The 24,413-nt window shown below is 45.7% G+C and overlaps 1 protein-coding gene across 4 annotated transcripts in view; it reads right to left on the bottom strand.

The window, feature by feature from the left end:
• LRRTM4 (leucine rich repeat transmembrane neuronal 4) overlaps positions 1 to 24,413 on the bottom strand; it is a 281,793-nt gene that overhangs the window by 189,868 nt on the left and 67,512 nt on the right. Inside the window, exons 2-4 of one of the 4 annotated variants that reach the window (XM_062621101.1) lie at positions 23,703 to 23,840; positions 16,117 to 16,322; positions 12,473 to 14,019 (exon numbers count right to left, since the gene is read on the bottom strand). In XM_062621101.1, coding sequence (XP_062477085.1) covers positions 12,473 to 14,019; positions 16,117 to 16,120 — 1,551 coding nt within the window. In that variant the 5' untranslated portion in view covers positions 16,121 to 16,322; positions 23,703 to 23,840. Of the gene's footprint in view, positions 1 to 12,423; positions 14,020 to 16,116; positions 16,323 to 16,580; positions 16,851 to 23,702; positions 23,841 to 24,413 lie in introns of those variants that run through there. The other 3 variants (XM_062621105.1, XM_062621102.1, XM_062621103.1) reach the window with 3 other exon arrangements.

The raw sequence follows: 24,413 nt of genomic DNA, 5'->3' as shown, positions 1-24,413 counted from the left end.
AAGTACTACAAGATGGTCCTAAATGGAGCTTGATCCTGCATGGCTTGTTGGTTATCCCTGACTGCTGAAGTAAGGGAGAGCTGAGCTCTAGTAAGTGTTTGGTAAATTACTACCCTCTCCGGTGTCAGCTCCGAATGCACCTTCAGCAGTTTATCATGGCAAATTAACGGGAGGAATATCTGGACTATCAATGATTTTTAATTAATCACCTATAATGGGAACATTTGTTAATTCTGTAGAACAAGACAGACTTGGGCTCTTTGACAAATACCTTCATTCCTCAGCTCAATGACCAAGATCTGCTATTTACAGAAGATCTTGAAGATACCAGCTCTAGAACAATACCTCTCCTTTGAGAGCCTGTTTTCTATGGGTACGTAGCTAACTGAGCAAACCATGAGCCATCATATCCCCATCACGGCAGTTGATCTAAAGCCAAACAATCAAACTCCATGTAGTTAAGACCAACCCTCAGCCATACATTAAACACCAGATACATCATCCTCTTGGATGAAGCTTAATATCATTGTGGAGAAAGGCATTATTTAACAGCTGGATAAGTTCTTTTCAGTGTGAAGGTTATTAACCTTTGGAACAAATCATCAGAGAAGTGGAGGTGCCTCTCCAAGTCCTCCAGTGACTCTCTGGAGGCCCTTTGCAGTCAAAGTAAACCAGTGGGTTTAAAACCAGTGCCACTTTTGAAGTTGTGTGGCCCTTGATACAAGAAGGGAAAGCAGATGGTTAAGTGCTTCTTCTCCACTCGATTTTTATGTGTTCCAGGGTAAGATATCCCCCCTCCAGCCTCCATTAGACATAAGAGGTAATGGGATACAAAACGTAACACCTACCTGTTACTCATAACCTATGTGGAAAACTCACTGAGCCATGTTAATTCTAGTCCCTTGTCTGTTGTGGCAAAACAAAGCATTCTGGACCTCGCTCTCAAAAGCTAATATAATAAACATTTGGGAGCTAATCAGAAATAGAAAAAGGTTAATCAATTCCTCACATTGTGGAAGCTTCGTGCCCACTGGGACTCTTGATATATTCAACAAAGAAAAGGCAGCAAAGGAAATAGCCATAGATTTTCTTTTCAATTAAAACTTTCTAATAATTCAAACCTGCCGGTGGGTTGTTTCCTTTCTGCATCGAGCACTTCGTGTTCCAGCCGCAGAGCACACCAGCAGCCTTCATTTCCCCATTTCACTTTGCACGTGACATGGATGGGGCTTTTCAAGCCAGAAGCCTAGGGGCTCTGGGAAAGAAAATGATGATGTTGGGGAAAGGAAAGGATCCAAAATTTACATTAAGATCCTGCCATTTCACTGCTCCCAGGACAAGGGAGCACCTGAGTAGCTGTAAGTCACCCTCCCTTGCATGTGAATATAATATAGACATTTTAAAAGGACTAAATAGGCATGTGCTAATATCACACCAAGACAAAGCAGACCACTTCAGACTGGCTTTTGTGACAGGAACAAACATTCTCAGTAGGAGTCCCTTCAGGTTCCAGACAATTCTTCTTTCTTTCTGCTAAAGTAGCAGCTCCAACCCCAGCCCTGTTCTGTTCAGCATCATGCAGGAAGGGAGTGAAAGGAAATCGTCCAGCTGACCCTCCCGTAAGTAGATGGGAGGGAAAAGACTGAGTCAAGAGACATTTTCAAAGATTTTAGCACTGGTTTCAGTGCTCAAATCCTACTGAAAGTCACCGTGCCCTTGCTTGCCTTTTTCCTTTGGCACTGTGACACTTTGCACTGAAACCATCTCTCCCACATCGCACAAGAAATTAACAGCAGAGTTTAGAACGGTTCCTAAGTCATAAAATCATTTGTGTTGGAAGGGACCTTAAAGATCCTCCAGCTCCAACCCCTGCCACGGGCAGGGACCCCTTCCACTAGAGCAGCTTGCTCCAAGCCCCTGTGTCCAACCTGGCCTTGAGCACTGCCAGGGATGGGGCAGCCACAGCTTCTCTGGGCACCCTGTGCCAGCGCCTCAGCACCCTCACAGGGAAGAGCTTCTGCCTAAGAGCTCATCTCAGTCTCCCCTCGGGCAGGTTAAAGCCGTTCCCCTTGGCCTGTCCCTGCAGGCCCTTGGCCAAAGCCCCTCTAAAGCTTTCTTGTCAACCACCTTTATGTATGGTGCCTCCAGCCATAGCTGACTGGTGGACCACCTTGCCTTCCAAATTCACAGGGAGGAAGGATGTTCCGCAGTCTTGGAAACAAAGGTTGAGTTTACTGGGTAGAAGCTCTCCCCTATATATCACAGTATCAAACAGTATGCTAGAGATTGGAAGGGACCTCGAAAGATCATCTAGTCCAATCCCCCTGCCGGAGCAGGAACACCTAGATAATGATATATCTTTGAATCTTACTTAACTCTAAAGCATGCCAGCCAGCATGACACATCCCTGTACTCACAAGTTCAAGGGCTACAGTTTCTTTTTGTAATTAGAAGAGTAAGAAGGATCCAGAGCAGCAGGCTGAGATCTAGCCTTAGGTTCTTCCACAAATCAGAGCTGTAAACAGCGTGCAGACCTACATTAAAGGGAGCAGTGCAGAACTCCCTGATGGGATTATGCATAATGCAGGCCTGAGGATGCTCCCACTAACATCACTGCTACCTCACTCTCACACATGGGACAGAGCTGCTCGGAAGCGAGGGCAGATCAAAAGTTGCTAGAATGCTTTGTACATATTCTTGGTCAACTTCAGTATTTGCAGCACTTTTTCCTTCTGGGCACCAAGAATGAAGAGAACTGCAATCAGAGCTGGTTTCCAAAGAAGGTATAATCGGATGAATAACTGCCTTCTCCCAGCTGCAGCACAGTGCTTGACACCAAAGGTCTACCCCATGGGAGCAACAGAGGGCCATGATGTGAGGAACACCGAGGGTTCTGTTTCCACAAGATCTTGGATGGGAGTTGACAATAAAATTACTACTAGAAATTATAGTTGGCAATAAAATTACTACTAAAATGTCTTAGTCTCAGGATTGGTTCTGTGTTCTCTGCCATAGGTTTGTGTGTGTATACACAGACACTGAACATCTGCCCCGACCTTCGGGGCTCCTTAATACACATTGTTAAATTAAATGGATAATAATGGCCCAGAAAAATCAGTGTGCTCATCTTTAATGCGAGCAGTGCATGGTGATGAACCAGCCTTTAAGAATGACACTGGCGATTACTTCAGGACAATCAAGTAACAGCAGAGATAAAGGAGTTGGATGGGGCAGGACAGTGTCAGATGCACAGTTTAAACAATAGCTGGTTCGCCTGTCATTCATCCCAAATCACTGCAGGAGGGGGGAGAAACACTATTTATAACCTGTCAGTCTCAAGGAAGCAAATTACCATGATTTAATTAACACATGGAGAGGCTTCGGGCAATCACAGCGTTCTGGATTTCAGAAGGAGCACGTTGCAGGCCCAAGACGATTTAGAACATTAACAAATGCTAGCTGAACCAGGGCAAGAATTTGATGGCCTTGTTGGTTCCTTTTAAAGCATCCATCACGGCACAAAGATAATACAAATGGATGTGTTAGTGAAAGATGAGAGCAGTGAAGAATCATCTGGGGCTTCAGAGGCCATCACACAGGAGGAGCAGCTGATTGTTAATGAGAACTGAGTTTGAAAATGAGCAAACCCACACAACTCAGGACTATTCATCAAAGAAACTCTATGCATTGGAAAAGTCTGGGACAAAGCCAAATGAGGTTGCAGGACTGTGCAAGCAAGACACAGAGACTGACCTTCCCATGGAGAACCTGAAGGCAAAGAAGTCGTTCCTTGGCTTGATGCCCAGGAGTGAGCTCTAACCTACACACAGTGCAACCAAAGGACATGGGATGGCCTTTTCACTGCACTGTACAGAGCTGGAGTCACCCAAGAAACAGGCTCTTAAAACCCAGATTGCAGTGCTCACTGGTCAACTCACCTCCTGCACAGAAATCATGTCTCCATCTCCTCTTTCCGTTCCCTGCTTGTCCACATTACCTGCTGCATCCTGTTCCCCCAGCCCAAATGATTCCTTCAATACTTTCATATGGTGATTAAACCTGGGAGTTGGCAGCTACTACCCAAACACAAGGAGTCATAGTAACAACACTCCTCTTACATTGAGCTCACCATAGAATCATAGCATGGTTTGGGTTGGAAAGGACCTTAAGATCATCCAGTTCCAAACCCCTGCCATGGGCAGGGACACCTCACACTAAACCATGTCACCCAAGGCTCTGTCCAACCTGGTCTTGAACACTGCCAGGGATGGAACATTCACAGCTTCCTTGAGCAGCCTGTTCCACAGCCTCACCACCTTCATAGCAAAGAACAAAGATGTTGAACAGGATCAGTCTCAACACTGACCCCTGAGAGGCACCACTCGTTACTGGTCTCCAGCTGGACATTGAGCCGTTGACCACAACCCTCTGTGTGCAGCCATCCAGCCAGTTCTTTATCCACTGAGTGCTCCATCCATCAAACTGATGTCTCTTCAGTTTAGAGACAAGGATGCCGTGCGGGCAGTGTCAAACCATCTTTCACTTTGTATTGCCTGCTTCTTAATTGGATTAACAGGAACCACACACAGGGAAAAGCTACTTTTGCATCTATGGAAATCAAACTTGACCAGAGTTTAGGTACAAAAAAAACATAATGAACCTCCTGCTTTAAAAATGGTTCTTTCGTTCTCAGCCCAAAGTTGGGGACTACAACACAAAGGGACTTAACAACCATCTGACTTTCTTCCTGATGTAACACTTCTGCAGTGCAGCTGAAATGCTTGGGCAGAAAAATACTATTTTTATATGACAAAAAACTCACAAAATCCAGTATCAAAATTAAGATTGAGTTCAGTTTTCCCACTGAGGTCTTCACATACACAAAGCACACACTGATGCACACACAGTATCAGTGGTCCATCATAAACTGATCACGCTGTTTTTCCCCTATAGGCTAAACCCAGAAACATTGGTTTTCTTTCTGTCGTTGTGTATGTCAGAGGAAACTGAATAACACAGTGATGGTAAAAGAACAGGAGAATAAATGGAGCCTTCAAAGCAAAAAGCTGTTGCTTAAGATGGTGATGTATGTGACACAGGAAGTAACTATTAGGAGAAACGTTACTTATCTGATGAGTTTGGAGAACTTCAGATGCTAAGTGCTGTGGACAAAAGCGAATAGGAAACAACAAGGAGAAGTCCCAGCATCCTCAGAGTCCTGTCATGTTCTGTGGAAGCTGCCCACTGACAGAGACTCAGCCTTCAGGAAAGGCTCTGCCTTGACAGCATCCACAAACTTCTCATATTCCAGCCAACTACATTCAAATGTATCCAAAGATCCACATAAATATAGCTATACATGGGCTAAGAAACAAAGCTGGAGATCCTGCTGTAGCAGAATATACCCAGATGGTGAGAGATTATAGATGATCAGCACGTTCTGGCCTTTCCCGCCTTCCCCACTCTCGCAGGTGGAACAATTCCCATTCCAGTGCCCGTGACAACAGCACGACAGACACATCTGCCAGGAAGACCTTTCCATTTCCTTGTGACTTAAAAAGGCAAAGACAAAACACAGTCACTAGGCCAAGAAGCAATATTCCCATCACCTAATGCCCTCTCAGGCCGCCCCTTCACTGCACACTCTGGCTTCTAACAAAGCTGGAATGTTGCAGCTAGGAATGGAGATAACTCCCTGGACATCCCTCAGAAGCGATCCAGTCATCTTCATGTGCAGATGGAGAGATCTCCAGGCAATCTAAGCTTCTCTGGCTGCACAAGAGGCAGATGTGATAAAAGCTGATCAGTGTCACAAATGTTTACTGCTGCAGCCCATCTGTGCTCAGCCCTAAAATACCTGCCTTGAAATGACCAAATACCAGGACTTTAGGGGTGCTAGAAACACAAATCACCCTGAGATTTTTCACATCCCAGCGTTTATAACATGGACAGCAGAGAGCTGCACACTTCTGTACACGCAGCAGCTCCTGCTGGAAAACCACGGGAGCTGCTGGACACGACAGGTACCATGGCAATGGAAGTAACACACCAGCACAGCTGAGACCTCAAAGGCTTTGGAACGTGAAGGTCTCTTCTATCCGGAGCAGAGAGTCTGCCAAGAGGAGCACGTGTGAACAAGGAGAACTCATACACAGCTCTGGTTATTCCCAGCACCCAGCCCAGCTCACATTGCTCTGTGCTGGGAACAGCCCGTGGAGTTCAGGTAACAGTCCAACATCAAGAATCAGGTCAACCCTCTCATTCTGGTGCAGGGTTTCAGGCAGTGGGATACTTACTAAGAAGCCTGCTTGCCCCTTTGGTGTGGGGTTCTGGGGATTTTGATTGATTTGGGGTTTTTCTTGGTGTGTGTGTTTTAAAGGAAAAACCCCACAAATGAACAGGTTCTGCAGATTTCTTTGCCATGTCTTTTTGCCTTCTCCCTCCTCGCACAAGCTACATAACAGAGTAGAAATGATTTTTTTCTCCTCCTTAAAATAGTGGCAGCCCATCGGAGAGTTTGAGCAAAAGCAGAAGAGGTGAGAGAAAGGAAAAGAGGGATGGAAAGGGCACACTGCACCCGTCACAACACTGGCAATGCAAGAATCCTTCACAGGGCCTCAGCAATGAATACAATAGCAATACAATAGGAATACAAGTATCTTGCACAAAGGTTTTATAATGCAACATCCTCTCCATTTGAGCAGTCCTCACTGTGTGTAACTCAAAACCATGAGGTCTCTAGGAAGTGGCAAAAGGAGGGAATTAGCTGCATTATCCCAGAGGAAAGCACTTCCAAGGTCACAGCAGCACCTGTAGAGCAAGAGCAGATTTCAGACAAGCTGATTCGCACCCAGGCACCTGAGGAAGGACTTTCAGAAGCGCTCAGCATCCTTTTGCAGTTTCCTTTTCCAATTGACAGCCCGTGTCTCAATTGCTGCTGATGCACAGCTGGCAGAGCTCTGCCGGAAACACGGCCACTCATTTGGGGAATATCTTTGTGAAGTCTCACACTTTACAAGTGCTGAGCACAGGGAAATTCAGCCCCGCGTTTATTGCTGCATCACTGGTACTTCTATAGCACAACTTCCTGCATACTGACAGTACACTTGCAGGAACCAGTATGCAATGCAGAAAGCTCTTCCCTGGGAGGGTGCTGAGGCGCTGGCACAGGGTGCCCAGAGAAGCTGTGGCTGCCCCATCCCTGGCAGTGTTCAAGGCCAGGTTGGACACAGGGGCTTGGAGCAAGCTGCTCTAGTGGAAGGGGTCCCTGCCCATGGCAGGGGCTGGAACTGGATGAGCTTTAAGGTCCCTTCCAACCCAAACCAGGCTGTGCTAATGACAGTCTGCAATGCTAAGGAAGGCTTTGAATGGGAACAAAACCCCACTTCTACCTTTGGTCCTAAATCCTGAAGACATTTCTAAAATCCACCTTCTCCTCAACCCTCCCACCGGCCTTCTGCCTGAAAGATTTCACCTCTGAGTCACTTCTGATGTATTTCTTCCAGCTATACTGCAGGAGGAAAAGCAGAATCAGCTCAGGCTCTGCTTACTCTCCTGCCACAACCAGAGAGCTTAGGACAGAGTTTCATTAGATTGATTCACCCTTCAGTTGACAACTCAAGCAAGAATTCAAGGTCCATCCATAGTCCCAGGGAGGTGGAGAAAGCGAGGCAGGGAAGGAGCCACAGTGCAGAGGGAGGTAGGAAAGCCACATTAACAATGCCCATCCTAGTGTGTTCCAAAGCAGTCACTGGAAAGACAACCATAGCACTATGGCCTGTAGTGATGACAATAACTGACAATTCCTGCTGCCCCCTCATGCTTCACCTCCCCTCTGTAATGGGATCACTTTCCTTTTGCATTCCCCCAAGCTATAATGAACTCACACCTCTCTCTGGAGTGCTTGCTGATACTCGTAACAACATCAGGCTGATGACCAAAGGGAACAGGATCACTGCTTTGGTGATGTCCCACACAAAGTCACAGGATCCCCCAAGCTCAGGCTTAGCCCCTGGGCACCCCTCCAAAGGTGAGTTACAGAACCATGAGCCCCTTCCAAACACTGTCTGGAGATGGAGGCTGTGTTGGTTTTGCCGTTCTGCATCTGTTCAGAACACCACAGTCATGATGTTTAATAACTAAATAACAAACATCAGTAGCATGTCAACATGTCCTTCGAAATAAGGCTCAAAAGGAGGAGGTCAACAGCAGCCCACCACATCTGCATGTGTGGCATTCCTTTCCCAATCTATGTCTTCCCACTGGCATGAGGGGAGGAAGCAGAGCTCAAAATGAACATAACTTTGTGTGATGGATTTAGTATGTTGGAATACAAGTGACAACTGCTCTGCTGTTCACTGCGGGAAAACACAAGAGCATCAGGACAGAGATGGGTTGTTTGTGAGGAGGTGGGCTGATGTGGAGAGATACGGAGAAGGAAAAGTGTAAGAGGTAACCTCACAGGGTCTGTGTCAACCATCCCTCAAAGGGTTTCACAGCGACTGTGCTCAGTTAACAGGGAAAAGATGTTCGTTTGTTTGGTGGGTGCTGTTGGGTTTGTATCTACTAGCCTGGAACAGGAGATGAATGACCTCCCAGTAGAAAGAAGGAAACATTTCTGTACCAATGGTCCTTCTCCCCATGTACCTTCACAGTGTGCTATATACAGCTATTTTGTGCGTGATATGTATGAAATACATAATATTACAGCTTGGTTTATGAAGCTGCTTTTTATGGCTCCCAGATCTTCAGCAAATGTACAAATAAATATGAAAGAGAGAGGGAATATGATGCACATACACAAAGCAAAGCAAATACCAAAATGAGATAGCAGCAGTCTGCTAACTGGATGGCGAGAGCCAAACTCATCAGCATCCAGTTATTTCACAAACCCTTGCCAATAGACTAAATAGAATTCCATAGGCCAGGTGTCAGTGATTATAATCCCACTGATGCCAAGAGAGTTGCTCCCATTTACAGCAAGCCTGGCTTTGGCGCTGTCTCTGTAGTACAAGGAATAATTCATGAAGCATAAGCTTGCAAAAGCAGCCACACCAAGTGTACCTGCAACTCCCTTAGCTGCAGTGGAAGGACCCAGCACAGGGCAGCTCTCAGCTGCCTGTGTTCCTTTGTTATACCCTAGAAACCTCACCGAGCTTAAACCAACCACAAACACCAGCCCTGCTCCCACGTGGAGTGCTGGGAAAAGAAGAACCTGCATAAATACCTGAGCATGACATTTCAAGGGCAGTTCTGCCACAGAAAACAAGTGATTTATCCTAGAATCCCAGCCTGGTTTGGGTTGAAGGGACCTTAAAGCTCATCCAGCTTCAACCCCTGCCATGGGCAGGGACCCCTTCCACTAGAGAAACTTGCTCCAAGCCCCTGTGTCCAACCTGGCCTTGAGCACTGCCAGGGATGGGGCAGCCACAGCTTCTCTGGGCCTCAGCACCCTCACAGGGAAGAGCTTCTGCCTAAGAGCTCATCTCAGTCTCCCCTCGGGCAGGTTCAAGCCATTCCCCTTGGCCTGTCCCTATATCCCTTATATCCCAAAGCCCCTCTCCAGCTTTCTTGCAGCCCCTTTAGGCACTGGAGCTGCTCTCAGGTCTCCCCTTCAGGAGCCTTCTCTTCTCCAGGCTGCCCCAGCCCAGCTCTCTCAGCCTGGCTCCAGAGCAGAGCTGCTCCAGCCCTCGCAGCATCTTTGTTCATGAATGAGATTAGCTGGATACCTCTAACCCCCAGATCACCCCTGTGAATGCACTAGGCATGCTCACACGTTCTCAGGCCCCACTCAGGAGCCATTCATTACCACCCAACTGCCAGCAACAGAGTATGCTCAGGCATCCTTCCCAGGTTAAAATGGAGCTAAGCCAGTAACTCTCCTCTGAAAGACACCATTTTGGACACCTTGGCTGCTTTCAGAATGTGTGGGGTAGACATGTGAAAGCAGGCAATCATTTGAAAAACATCACTGAGAAAAGGAAAATCAAAAAAGTCGTAACCAGTGGGTCCTGAAAGCCCTCCTGCCTGCCCTCATGTTAGCAACCAGACCCTCTTCTCCCCTATTCATGGTCTTTGTTAGGGGGAGAAACGCACTGAGCCCAGTGACTGACAAGTCAGACCACAGGAGGATGGGCCTGAGCCAGGACCCACTTTAGAAAATAACACTTTTCCTATTTCCTACAAGTATGTACTTCTGTGTAAATGAGTAAATAATGACATGCTCCATCTTCTTTTTCCCCCTAAATATAAAAGCTCTCCACTGCTGAAGCCACTACAAGGATTATTTCTTCTCACCATTTTTAAGTACTGTACAGTGCATATCTATCCTTTTACAAGTGGAACCTTGTAGCTATGGAGACGAAGAATGTTACATCCATGCTGAAGATAGTCTTTCAGTGGGGGCCTTATGGTTGCTACATGTGCCTTCAATGATCTGCTGTGTTCTGTCGCCTGAAGTCTTCTGCAACAATCATACCAAGCCACTGCACAGTCACAGCGTACAGTCACAGCACTATCATGTGCAGTACAGCCTTCCTGATCTACAACCTAACCAAGGATCCCACAGAGAACACAATAAACAGCTCGAGTCGAGCTTAATGCCACCTGAACAGAGCAGTGGAATAAAGCTGTTCTGGAAAGCAGGCAGACTGGGGTCCCCTTGTGTTTAATGCTGGGTCTAACAGTCGACATGAAGAAACGATACCACACTGACCTTCTGTTATAGACCTTCTGCAGCTCTTCATCCATCTGCTGTAGCCCAAATTAGCCCAGTTTCAGTCACCCAAACGACATCACACATTCCCTGTCTCTGTGCGCAACACTCGCGATCTGAATTTCATTGCAGATGATGTTTTCATGAAATGGACTTTCAGTTCTGTGTGCGAATTCAGCTGTCTGCACATCACCTTGGTGTAAATTAAACAGCAGTTTAGTCAAGCTAATGAAACTTCAGCAGTGTTCAACCTGAGCATGAAGAGGAGACAGCCCTTCAGGTCAAATTAACGCTCCTTGTGACAGCCAGTGAAAATGCAAACTAACCCAGATAGCATCACTTACTTTGCTGCTAACAGAGGAAAAAAACCCACACCTTCGTTCACATGCTACTGGCAAACATGACAAGGGTCTGACAGGTCATTTTCTTTTCTGAAGGTAACAGAAAGTAATGCCAAAACACAGCATTTCTGTCTACCCTTTAGCTCCGTGGTCCACAACTAGGTAGGGATTTCAGTGCCAAACAGGAAACGTCTTAAAGATGCCTGTCCTGGTTCTGGCATCTTATTGTCAGAATGAAAAACCATCCACTTTTAAAAGCTCAGGATCCAGAAATGCAGCCTGCCCAGCTCTGCCCATCTTTAACAGACCTTTCACACTACCTGGCTGTCAGAGACACAGGTCAGAATCTACCAGAGACAAACCCAATGTGCACAAATGGATATGAATATGTATCATTAAGCACTCTCAGGTAGGATGTCCACAACACGGAGGCAAAATCAACCACAATCCCCTAATACCTCATGACATGCAGGAAGAAGCAACAAGTACTGAGAAGCAGTTGTGCAAATCTTCCTTACCAGCTATATAAGCAAGCAATGGCATTCACAAGTAAAAACATCTCTTGCATACACATTAACAGAGTCATTGACAATAAAGCAATGAAAACCCACGGTATTCTCTTGTCAAAGCTCAAGAGGAGACAAAAGAAGCACTGAGAACTTCTCCTATTTGGATTTCCCATGCTGCTGACTCAAAATCATAACATGGCCTTAAGCGTGTGAAGCTATTAACTCCAGCAGAGCTCTTCTCAAGCTCAGCCTTCACTCATCACAAAAATGAAACTAAAAATAACAAGAATCCCCCTTTCCCGACCCAGATATTTGCAAATGTACTGTTTGCCTCGAGGCCTCGACAAGCTCCAGTTCAGCAGAGCGAGGAAGGCAGCAGGTATGCTCCTGCTCCTCCAGGAAACCAGTGCCTGGCTCTAAGGTTGCACTGCAGTCCTGCTGGCCCCACGTTTCCTCCTGAACCAGACGGAACAGGTAGAAAATCTTTGGTGTGCCTTTAACTAGGCCGTAAGGTTCGAGGTGGGGTTTTGAGTAAAGAGGTTTTCAGATTCATTTTTAAAACAGAAGAGGTTCTTAGACTCCTCTGTTTCTACCAACACATTAAAAATGGGACTTTTATGGCCCATTTGCTAATCAAATGGGTGCAAGAAGGAGAAAATAACACTTCACATTCCTCTGTCATAGTTGTTTACTTCAACTTACTCTATTGATAAGTCTGAATTAGTCAATATCATCCCCATCCCTTCCCTGGCCATTGCCCTTTAATGAGATAACCTTTCACACCGAGCAAACCCAAAAGCACAAAATCTCATGAATCTTTCTAGTGTTTAGAGATACCTCAAGAGCTTCAAACATTTACCTCTCCTTCCCAGCAGCTGAAATGGGTTTAGGAGGATCATGGTTCATACCTCACATTCCCTGGAGCCAGAGATGGTATACGTGCAGGGCCCAGATCCATTAACCGATACATCCATGGTCTCAGAGTTTGTTGGCTTGTAGTCCACGTAATATTCCTGTAAAGGGGAGTTCATTTGCCTTTCAGACTCTCGGGCCTTTTTCCTGCGCCTCTTCATGAGCGTGTGCTGCTGGAGCTGTTTCATGCTGGCTGGATAACGCTTCCAGGACACGTAGATAACCAACAAAATCATGGCCACGGAAAGGAAGAGGGCTACGCTCCCAGCAATGATCTTGTGAAAGGAAACGTGCTCGTACTCCGGTTCCACTCCAGGTGTTGGGAGCTCTGCAGAAGGGCTTGGCACAATAGATGTTGGCTGGTTGCTTTCCAGTTTGGAAATGGTAGGTTTGGGAATGAAGAAAGGTCTCTGGGGGGTTTTGGGTGGCTGGTATGACCTTTCAGTAACCACCACCTGGATTTCAGCACAGATATTATATGTTTCCACAGCATCGCTCACTTTTTCGCCCTGGATGTGTTTAGGGCCTGCACATATCATAGTGCTTTCCTTATTTCCCTTGAAATTCTTAAGCCAAGTAAACAGAGGGCAAATGCTTCGAGTACATTCCCACATATTTCCGGACAGAGTGATGGAGATGAGCGAGATCCACGTATTGATGGTCTCCTGAGAGATGTTGGTGAGTTTGTTGGAATCCAGGTTCAGCTTTTGCAGGTTGGGGAGGCACTGGAAGGTCCCGGGCTCTACCCCTGTAATGTCATTTCCTGATAAATCCAAGTTGTGCAAGGAACTCCAAGTCCACGTTAACCCTTGGCTAATAGAGCGGATCCGATTCCACTGCAAATAAATGGAGCGGAGGTTGAAGAGGCGCGGGAAGTGGGCAAAATTGATCTTAGAAAACTGGTTGTGCTCCAAGTGGAGCTCTGTCAACTTCAAAAGGCCAGCGAAAGCATTACGGGATAAGCTCCGCAGGCGGTTGTAGCCCAAATCCAGGAAGTCCAGGTTCCGGCAGTCCTGGAACACTCGGATGGGAACGGTTTTCAGCGAGTTGGACCGCAAATGCAGGATCAGGAGTTTCCGGAGGCCCTTGAACTGCTCAGACTGCAGCACCTGCAACTTGTTGTAGGACAGGTCCAGGTTGCGGAGGTTGGGGACGGGGTGGAAGGTTTTGTTGTGCAGATGGGTGATTTTGTTGGAGCTCAGAATTAATTCCTTCAGCCTGCGGATGCCCTGAAACGCATCCTCATCCACGGAGCTGATGTAATTATGGTCAAGATAAAGCCATATGAGCTGATTGAGGCCCGCAAACTGATTTGATTTCAGCTTCTGGATGCTGTTGTACCGTAAGGATAAGCCTTGAGACCCTCCGGAAATGTTCTGAGGGATGTCTCTGAACGCATGGGACTCGCAGTACACGATCTTGCCATCACATCTGCAGTTCTTGGGGCAAGCTCGCTGAGCCCCTGTGAGCATCACAAGCAGCACGGTAGGAAGCAGCACTAACACCACACTCATGCCTCTCAGCTGCTTAATTAAATGGAAACCTACAATATTAAAAAGAAAACAAATGTGCATTGTAAAGCTATTAAAAGAAATTGCCAACAGATTACAGACGTCAGTGGGGTTTCTAATAAAGCATTAGTGAGGCAGTGGATGTGGAAGACAACCTGTTTGCCTCCTGTCTTGAGCTTTTGTTGCGTAAATGCCTGTCCTTTTTGAGTTTCTGGCTTGCCATCTCACCGTCACCAGTACTACTCTTGTTATTCAATTACTTCTGTGTGATTTATGATGCTTTAGAAAGACCCTTAGAGCCTGTTCTCTATTCATTTTCCTCCTGTACATCATCTCTCAATGTAGCTGGTATATCTTTACCGCTAGATGCTGAGGTTTTAACAATAAACATATTTGTCAAGTCACTGTGCTGAATGCTCCGTAGTGCTGGAAAGGAAATGAACCAAAGATGCTGGTCTTTACATGCTGCTAAATGTGTTCCTTCTTAAAAGCAACTTACAGTCCAATGCCTCCAAAAATTACAGCAAAAAGTGAGAAATCTACTCATCAGGAAGTTTGATCCATCTTTAAAATGTATATTTATTGTAAAATTAGACCCTAAGTAAAGGCTTTCCTTTTTGCACTGGGTCATTTGTTTGTAGGAGTAGCTCTAAGGAGGTTACTCATCATTTTATGTACCTAAAATACATAAACAGATGCACAGAAACAGAAGTTCTACCATACATAGAAGTAAACCATGGAATGCTATTATGGGACCCAATATCAGGAGCATGGTAGAAGACATATTTCTATCAAACAAATCATAGCTTTAACACATATTCATTTCAAGTTGTCTACATGTAGCTGTGAATACCTAAGCATTTATTATTTTGTATATTCGTTATATACTCTATGAAACACAAATAACACTGCTTCAGAGCAGCAAAGCACAGAAAGTTTAAAGGGGTATATTCTTATTTCACGTCTCCTCTCTCTTCCCCAGCTCTACTGATGGAAAGACTTTGCATTTGAGACGGCACATTTATCACACAGGAGCAATGCTGGTACGTGAGGACAGGCACATTTCCCCCATTCTTGGAATAAGGAGGAAAGGAGGTGGAGGGGTTGTCAGAACACCCAACATCCATTCGCACGCTCGCCTTTGCCTCTGATGATTTTAGGACTGGTGCCTCTGTCCAGAGTTGCAGCCTCGTTAAGACTGAAATGCATTCCTCTAACAGAAGTATTTTAAGGGTGGTATCTCCTCAATCAATAACTACTTTATTATTTGTCACACACACAAAAGCACCCCTGTGCTGCAGTTATTTAATCCCACTTGAAGCCAAGGGGCATTCTGCAAGATAATTCTTAATCTAAAATGCCCCCGACCATGTCACAGTCATACACGATACGTCTATTTATATGACTTTCACTTTAATGCTAGCTTTTTAATTGAAATCCTCATCTCTTTGCTACTGCCTATGTGCCAGCAGCAGTCAGCTCAAAATCTGTTCTGGCTGCTCCAGACTTGGGGGCTGGGGGGGGGGAACGAAGGAAGGAAGGAAATAAACCTGCCACACTTGAAAAAATAAGACTGGCAAATGCCTGCTGGAGACCTACAGCAACCTTAGGGGGATCTTTTCAAAGCCCAAACAAGCCTTTTCAAAACCATCTATAAAGAAAACCTATCCCCCCCCCCCCCCTTTCCCTTTGCTTCCCACATACTGCAAAGTGTTAACGGTCCTTTCTGACAGCCTGAATAATAATACCAGCAGAAGCTCACTGAATAGGGATCTAAACCCAGCAGAAATGCTGTGTGAGCCTCATGCATACATGTCCTTATCTAGACGAGTGCAGGTGTGTAGGTGGCTTGTGCAGGCAGCAAACGTCCTCTCTCCAGCCCTCAACTCGGTGCATGCATGTACAGACGAATTACATACAGAACCACTGCAGGAGGAAAGGTGTGTGTGTGAGGGGGGAATACATGATCTAAAAATACAATAGCAAGTACAGTGAGTCACCTGGCAAAGGAATGCACTGCTGCTGCTGCTTAGGCTGTTTCACCCTCCTGAACAGCTTAATAATCCAGCTGAAAAATAAACCATCCAGCTGCAGCTCTGCTACCAAACAAACAAGAAAAGTTCACTTACCCATCCTTCTGTCATCCACAAACGTCCTCCTTTGCCTTTCTCCAGCTGTTTTCTTCTCTCTCTTCCCTTCTCTGCTCCCCCCTTTGCCTCTCTCTTTTGAAAACTGGTCTCTTTTCCTTAAACCATCAGAATCTTCATGTCACGGCACGGCTGCCACTCACATCACCTCCATCCAGCGTGCGTGCCAGAAACCCACACAAAGTTCCCTAGAGAGGACAAGCAAGAATTTTTGGGGATGAGGAAGGGAAAGGATAGGGAAGGGGTTGGGGGTGGGGAAGACAGGACGAAGGATGGAGAGGGGGGAGTGGGGGGGGGGGGTAGGGAGGGACTCTAAGCTCTGAGAGCCATTGTGTAAGTCATCAGAGAACCATCAGCATTAAGTGGCAATCTGCAAGGCAAAGCTATAGCAGGCGATGAAGGTAAACCAACTTCTCTGGGAGAAATGCAAAGCTCTTCCCCGGTACCTAGCATTTGTCATTCTGCTGCCTTTAGCCATTCCCAGGCACAGCATTCCATCCTCCGGCTCCCCAGCTCCCGAGCAAGGCAGGCCTCCCGTGCTGGGTAAGACCCCCGTTTAAAAGCTACGCAGGAGAGGTTTATCCATTTAGCTGCTCAGGTTTAAAGTGTTTTGTAGCTGTGCTGAGAAGCAGCTCTTGTCTAATTCAGAAGGCTTTCCAGAGAGTGATGATGCTTTGGAGCTTGTTGGTGCTAATGTTCTAGTTTGTGATACACTGAGTGCCCTCCACTGGAGAAAACAGATCGCACATTAAAGGCATGAACAAGTGATCCTGTCATTGCTATGCAGACTTTCTTCCTTTGGAAGAGAAAATTAAAGACACAGCATTGCCTTGCCCATCATTATCCCCTCCCGTACCCCTCTGCCCTCCCTAGATTATTATGTGGTTATATTAAGGATTTTCTGGCAGAGAGTGGAAAACACTGAACAAAACTCCTGCTCCCTGGGTATTTGGCAACCTGCTCTTTTTCTAACCCACCTGACCTGTATGTTTTTCTTGGGCTAATTCTGAACTGTTTTGCTTTTCCTCTATGCACAGGGTGAGGCCAGGAGATGGATTAAAAGTGTAAGCAGTGTTAAAGGGTTGAAGCGCACAGACTGATCACACCAAAGGCACTGAACTGCACCCATCAAACCCAGCGCAAACATACTGAAAACAGCAGTCTAAGTGTCTGAGTCTGATAAACAACCCAGAACTGAAGCTGCAGAACTAGTGACACCTTTTTTCTCTAAGCCCCAGCTCTCCCCCATTCAGAAACAGTGATTTCTTGCAGCCATGATGCTGGCCTGGACCTCAGCAGACTTCACCCACAGCCTGAACGGTGTGATCTAGGGTATGACACTGACACCCTCTCACCCCCTGCTATTTGGTTGGATCACTCAGGCTTGAATCAATGCTCACCCAGTTCAATGGGAAGAAGTCAAGGGGATCTGGAGCAAGCATGGTACCACACAGAGCTCCTCTGAGCTGCTTCGGATTAGTCCTGGTTACCAGCCTCAGCAAAGCTTCACAGACACAAAGGGACCATTTTGGGTTTCAAAGCAAATCTGGGCTTCTCCAAGGGCAGCAGCACCTGGCTGCTGAGCATTCCTAACCTGCCTTCCTAGAGCTCATCTATCTGTGCTGTCTGTCCAGCTGCTCCCTCCTTTCCCTGGGCCACACAGACAGCAGATGCGCCAAAAACAATTCCGTACCCAAACCCTGAGTTTAGATGGCAAAATGGTGGCAGTGCTTTTTAGGAAATGTGTCAGGAGCTAACCATTATGACTTAGTTATTTTAGTACTTCCCACTCTGACTCAAGAGCACCACGCTGGTGTGAGACCTCACCTAGAGTACTGTGTGCAGTTCTGGTGTCCTCAACATAAAAAGGACATGGAACTGTTGGAACAAGTCCAGAGAAGGCCACGAGGATGCTCAGGGACTGGAGCACCACCCGTATGAAGACAGGCTGAGGAAGTTGGGGCTGTTCAGCCTGGAGAAGAGAAGCTGTGTGGAAACCTCAGAGCAGCTTCCAGTATCTGAAGGGGGCCTATAGGGATGCTGGGGAGGGACTCTTCATCAGGGACTTGTAGGGATAGGACATGGGGTGATGGGTTCAAACGGGGAAGTTTAGATTGGATCTAAGGAAGAAGTTCTTTCCTGTGAGGGTGGTGAGGCACTGGAATGGGTTGCCCAGGGAGGTTGTGAATGCTCCATCCCTGGCAGTGTTCAAGGCCAAGCTGGACAGAGCCTTGGGTGACATGGTCTAATGTGAGGTGTTCTTGCCCATGGCAGGGGGTTGGAACTGGATGATCTCAAGGTCCTTTCCAACCCAAACTATTCTATGGTTCTATGCTCAGCATGTTACAGCCCATATCCCTAAGGTTTCTGTGTACTACTACTTCTCATTCTATTCTAGAACAAAAAAGAAACTTGTGTGAATCTCAAGGTCAGATTTTGGCCTCTTTTGGTTTATATATTCCTTGTTCCTGGCTCAGATCAACAGACCATTGCCTGCCCCTGCAATCCACCCCAACTGCAGTCAGCCCTGCCCAGGCTAAGTACCCTGATCTTGATCAGGGATCTCCACTGGAGTAAAAAGATTGGAACACAGAATGGGCCAAGTAGTTCAACTCCATTAATAAAACAATAAAATCCACAAAACAAGCCACAGAAGCCAACTTTTCATCTCCTGAATCTGCATCCAACTGCAACAGCTTAAAGCTTCTGATTAAAATAAAATGGGTTTCTTTGTCCCCTAATGAGACTCTGTTGCTATCTATAGATCAGAGATTGATCTATGTGAGAAAAATACCATAATTAATCACTATTTTCACTCTGAAGTGGCCTGCAATACACACACCTCTCTTAACAAGATGCAGCATTTCATTACCATAAATGATGTTGAAAGCGCTTTTTTCCATCTCTCGACTAACTACCTCTGCATTCCAGTCAGTCCCATATTTATTCATGCTATAATTCCCTAATAAAGGTAAAAGCTAAAGCATGCAGTTATTACACCTGCCATTGATAATTCTCCAGGAAGAGTCCATTTGAAATTCTGCCAGATCCGAGAGTGATGTCAAAAGAAACTCTTCCCATTTCCAGGGGAAGTCTTTTCCTGGCTCCTTTGATCCTTCACAAGCTGAAGCAGCGCTGTCATGAGCTGTCCTACTGCCACCTGCTCTCCGAGCCTCAACATCCCAACATTCCTACTCAAAGCTTTAAATAATTTTGTTTTCATAAAACCCCGGTGATACTGTACAAGAAAATGTCAGAAATTCCCAACTGGAAAACTTCAGCCCTAAACCCAGCAGCATGAACGTGCATTTGCCGTCCCCCTTTTGTAAGTTTTCTACTAAAATAGAAAACAAAACTACCTGAATATTTGCCAAGAGGAAGAAATGGGGAAGTTTTAATCAGTGACTTTAAAACAGAAAAACCTCATGGACAAAAGGAGGATGAAAAAGCCCACTTGTGGTTTTGTCCTGTTTCCTTCATGCAGCAAGAGGCAGAAGACCCCTACCTGAGACACCCGAAATGTTCTAAACACTCACCTGGTCCTCATCCAACTGGCCAATTTTCCCACCACCTGACCAAGAGTTCCTTGGGTACATTATCCATACTAATAAGCTGTGTGTCATGGGATCTATAGTTTCTCTTCCAGGACAATGGAACTGCACATGTCTCATTAAGGTGTTGATCAATAGAAACAGTTACATGGTATGCTGGCACTGCAGAACACAACAAGAGCCCTCATAAACTGCCTGTAAGGAAGAGAAGGACAAATCCACATATCCACATATTCCTCTAGTACCAACTGGTGGGATAACTGGAGATTTACAGCCCTGAATAACTTCTCCTAATAGCATCAGCAGTACAACTACTGCTGGAAGGAAGGGAGCTGATGCTCTTTGACTGGTTTCCTGCCCATGGAGACCTCGCAGGTTTGTACTGCCCTGCACACTCTACTCAAAATGCTCCTTAGTGAGAAAGACATGAGGAAAATAAGCAGACTTAAGAGATGCTTGGGCCTACCCAAGGTATTGCCAGATCCAGGTTTACAAAGCTCAGGACTCAGGGTGCAAACAGCACTTTATATTTCCCTTTGATCTACTCAGCCATTAGATTGTATTCCAGTTGTATTTTCAAGGCTTTACAAAATCATTTAGACTCCCTGGCTAGATTTAGAGGCTTCAGGCACACAAAGAACAACTGCAGTCACCCAGGCAGGATGTAAAACAAGAATCCTCCCTAAAATATTTCCACAGCAGACCCATAATTTCTGCAATGACATCCATTCCATAAAGATGAGTGGCCTTTATCTGAAATCCACAAAGGATGGAGGAGCCACCCCGTTCCTGGGCGAGCTGCTGCTGTGTGTAACAATCCAAGTGACACGAATCAGAGCTCTTGGGAAGCATCTGTGTCCAGCATGAGCCCAACATCAGTGTCTCTCCCCCCCAGCCAATGTCAGTCTTACATCAGTCACAACAGTCACACACAAGCCTTTGCTCCCACTGTGCAACCAAAGACACGGCCCTCATACAGCATCTAGGAGACCTCTTGCTCTTCAGTGTATCTGCAAAGGTTGAACTAACTCAAAGCATTAATTCAGGTTGTCTTGGCTGTGTGGTGAATCCCAGCTTCAGTCAGTGCATCTCACCCAGGACAGCAGAAAACACTCCAGGACAAGCTGGACACTGCACCAGCCCAAATAGTGGGTTTAGATGCTCTCCAGCCTTTTTCAAACCATTATTCTCACCAGGATTCATTTCTTCTTCATGGAATTAAGGTTTTACTTAATTCTTTCTCAGACATGTAGTTACTTTTATTTATACATTATCTGCTTAGTGAGAAATATCTAATCTCAGCTTCATTGCTTTAAAAGCCTCTAATATAGCCTTAGACAACTCAATCCAAAAATAAGCAGGCAGCCCAACAATACAGACATTGCATATCCTAAGATTAACGAGAGCACAGCTCCTCCTCAAATGCAAGCCCTGCTTTTCTATCCAGTGCCAAACCCTTAGTTTACAAGTCTAACTAACAGTTTGCAGGATCATGTATCAGAATTGGCTGGCAGCAGGATAGAGCCAAAAGACACTTAAGATGTTTACTGCTGTCAACATTTGGGAGTCTGAAGCAAAAAGATGGTTGCAACCACAACAGCTCAACCACCCTCCATGTATGGAGTGTGTGGTGCACTGGGTAAAGTGAGAAACAAAATGCTGCTGCTGATTTTCTGGAGTACGTAGAAGCCCATCTGTGATCCCCAAGTGAAGCACTGAGCTATTTAATTAAAATAACAACAAGAGAACATTCCAGATGGATAATTATTCAACACAGGATTGACTAGAGACTGTTAGAGGTACAAAGTCATGTCCATGTTATTAGGAACTGCATCTTTAAACAAAATTCTTCCCAGTTCTGGGATTCATGGTGGGGAGGTGCCCATTATGGATCCCTATCAGTGTTCAAGGCCAGGTTGGACACAGGGGCTTGGAGCAAGCTGCCCTAGTGGAAGGTGTCCCTGCCTGTGGCTGGGGGTTGGAACTGGACGAGCTTTAAGGTCCCTTCCAGTCCAAACCTTGTTCTTTTCCTGCAATGGTTTGCCCTCTTTGGCCTCAGCTACACCCCCATCACTCACTCTTTCCAACCACTTAGCATTATTTCCAATGGAAAGTATTGACACCTCCAATCAGCTTGCTCAGCTTTCAGGTAAAGATCTTCAAGTGCCTACATTCTGAATGAGCTTGCACATTCTACACGCTAAAAATGAGTCTAAATTCTGCAAGCTAATCTGGCACATTTTGAATGAAACAGATGTGTCCACATTTGATGGGTGCCGGTAATGTCCATCCCCAGATAAGCAGGAGCCTTTCTGCCTGTAAATGGGGGTCTGTATTTCATCAGGTAGCTTGCACATCACATTCCGTTTAACACCTACTTTGCACAGTGCTGCAGACATCTGCCTAATTGGCAGGCCTTTCAGCACAGGACTGCCTTCAGTGCAATTCACAAGCAAAACAGTAATTAGGGGGGCAGGGGTTTGGGATTTGAAGGTGGACACACTGTGGTTCAAAATGCAGCTACAAATGAGTGTCAAGTTCAGAACAAAAGGGAAGCCAGACCCTGGCTTTCGCACCTGAGTGACAGCATGAGCCAAATCAATCCAAAAGCTGCTTCTGAACTTTCTGAGCCACAAAGGCTCCTAAAGCTTCTGGGTTTTTCTGTGTCACAATCCTGCAAAGATGGCACCCGGCCTCTTCGATGCCAGAGCCATCCTCTGGAAGAGGACTAGGATTAAAAAGTCATGTCCTTTGCCTGTGTTTCCCAATTGGTATTTCCAGGAATACACTGGTTAACAAAGGCACACAAGAAATGACCATGTCATGCTGCTCTGCTGACACAGCAGCTACAGCAACAGGTAACAGGTCAGTATTTTGGCATATCTTCATCTCATTAATACACTTTAACTTATGGTGAGTATTTTTGTTGGGATAACAGTCTTCACAAGAGAGATGGGGAACCAGCCAACAGGAACAGTTCAATTCACAGGATTAAACATTACAGACTCACGGTGGGTTTTTAGGGAAATGAGCACACGTTTCCCCATATCATCCTGAACACATGGCTGCCCATCTTTTGTTAACATTCAGCTCCAGTGGAATGATCTGGAGATAAGGCCTACTTGGAATCAATTTATCTGGGCTGTATTCACTTGCTTCCTTTTAATCTAGTCTCATTCACCAAGGCAGAAACAGATACACAACTCAGAAATCAAATGCTGCAACTAAAGCTGGTGTGCACCTTTGTTTCAAGGGCTACTGAACTCAGACCTTGGGTTTTCCTTTCCTCCTCTCCCTCCACTGCTAGTAAGCTATAAATAAATCAGCAATTGGAGTGTAATGGCTGGAGCAACTTCATTAATACGTGTCACTCTGTGCAGAGGTACAACTTCTGACACTGAGGCTCTAATGTCCTGTGAATTACTGATGGAATTGTATACATCTAAGTTCTCATCTTCAACTCTTCACATGTGCTAAGTGTTTGTCAGCAGCTCATGACCACTGCCAAAATATCTGTACCATACTTTGAATTGAACCAACACCTTTTCACATTCCATCCATGGCTTATCCATGACCACCCTTCTTGTAGTCCAACTGAGCTCTACAGTTGTGACCAAACAAAAAAATCCCGGCAGGAAATGCTCAAGTTCCCTAATCCTGGACTACATTAAATGTGTATGTTAAAAGCCATACTAACCATGAGCCACAGAAAAAGGAGGTGCACAGCGACAGGACAAGAGGTAACAAACACAAGACACAGCACAGGAAACAGCAACTAGAGGGAAGGAGGGATGTTTTGTCATGGGATGGTCGGTCACATACTAGAACAGGTTGCTCACAGAGGTTGTGGAATCTCTACCCTTGGAAATATCCAAACCTGAGTGGACATGGGCCAGGCTGAACTGCTATGAACAGGAGGGGCAGGACTACAGGATGTCCGCAAGTCCCTTCCAGCATCAGTTACTCTATAAAAGGAAACTAAGCGCTTGGAGCTTTTAGGGTGAATTAGACACATACCTTAGTGTGTGATTCTATCAGGCACCAGTCAGCATGATCAGCAAGTAAACAACTCCGTAAATCAGGACTGGAGTTCCTCATGTGATACTGTCAGATGAAAGGACAGGATTTCAGATGGGAAATACTCACAGCTGGAACCTGAAATGGAAAAGGAAAATGCTCAGAACTCTGAATGACCAGATGGGTAAATGAACAACAAATGAACTCTTCAGATACTGGCAACAGTTCATTCTCACTTAAGTGAAAGATTCCAACTGATTTTGACATTTAATTGGATCTCTATGGATCTCCATTCAAAACAGGGAGTACCACAACAGTAAAAAAGTGTTAATCAGTGTTTATTCCACCTGACATATACAAACTGGAACCCCAGAAGCATTAAGCCTTGCTATGGTTTTCATTTCCTCAGGAATTGAGAAAGGCTTTCTGATTTTCTTTCTCCTTTCCACCCTGCTGCTGATGCTCCCCAAACCCTGTTCATAGGAAGCGTCCAATCACCTTAGCAGATACGTGACTCAGATGATCAAGAAGGCAGACACCTACAGTAAGTAGGTGGATTGACTATCAACTCCACAGACATTACCATTAGGTTGTTTTCTCACTAAGATGAAAAGGAGTAGGAAACTATTGGCCTCTATCTAACTATATGTTGAAACTCTGTAAGAACCAGCATTCACACTGGGCAGTTTGTGGAACTGTGCTTAAAAGACA

This window comes from Pezoporus occidentalis, unplaced genomic scaffold (assembly GCF_034315485.1).
Source record: "Pezoporus occidentalis ecotype Australia unplaced genomic scaffold, CSIRO_AGI_Poc_V1 ctg228, whole genome shotgun sequence".
NCBI lineage: Eukaryota > Metazoa > Chordata > Aves > Psittaciformes > Psittacidae > Pezoporus > Pezoporus occidentalis.
The sequence above is the reverse complement of the archived record's forward strand: the minus strand, read 5'-3'. Positions and strand labels throughout refer to the sequence as shown.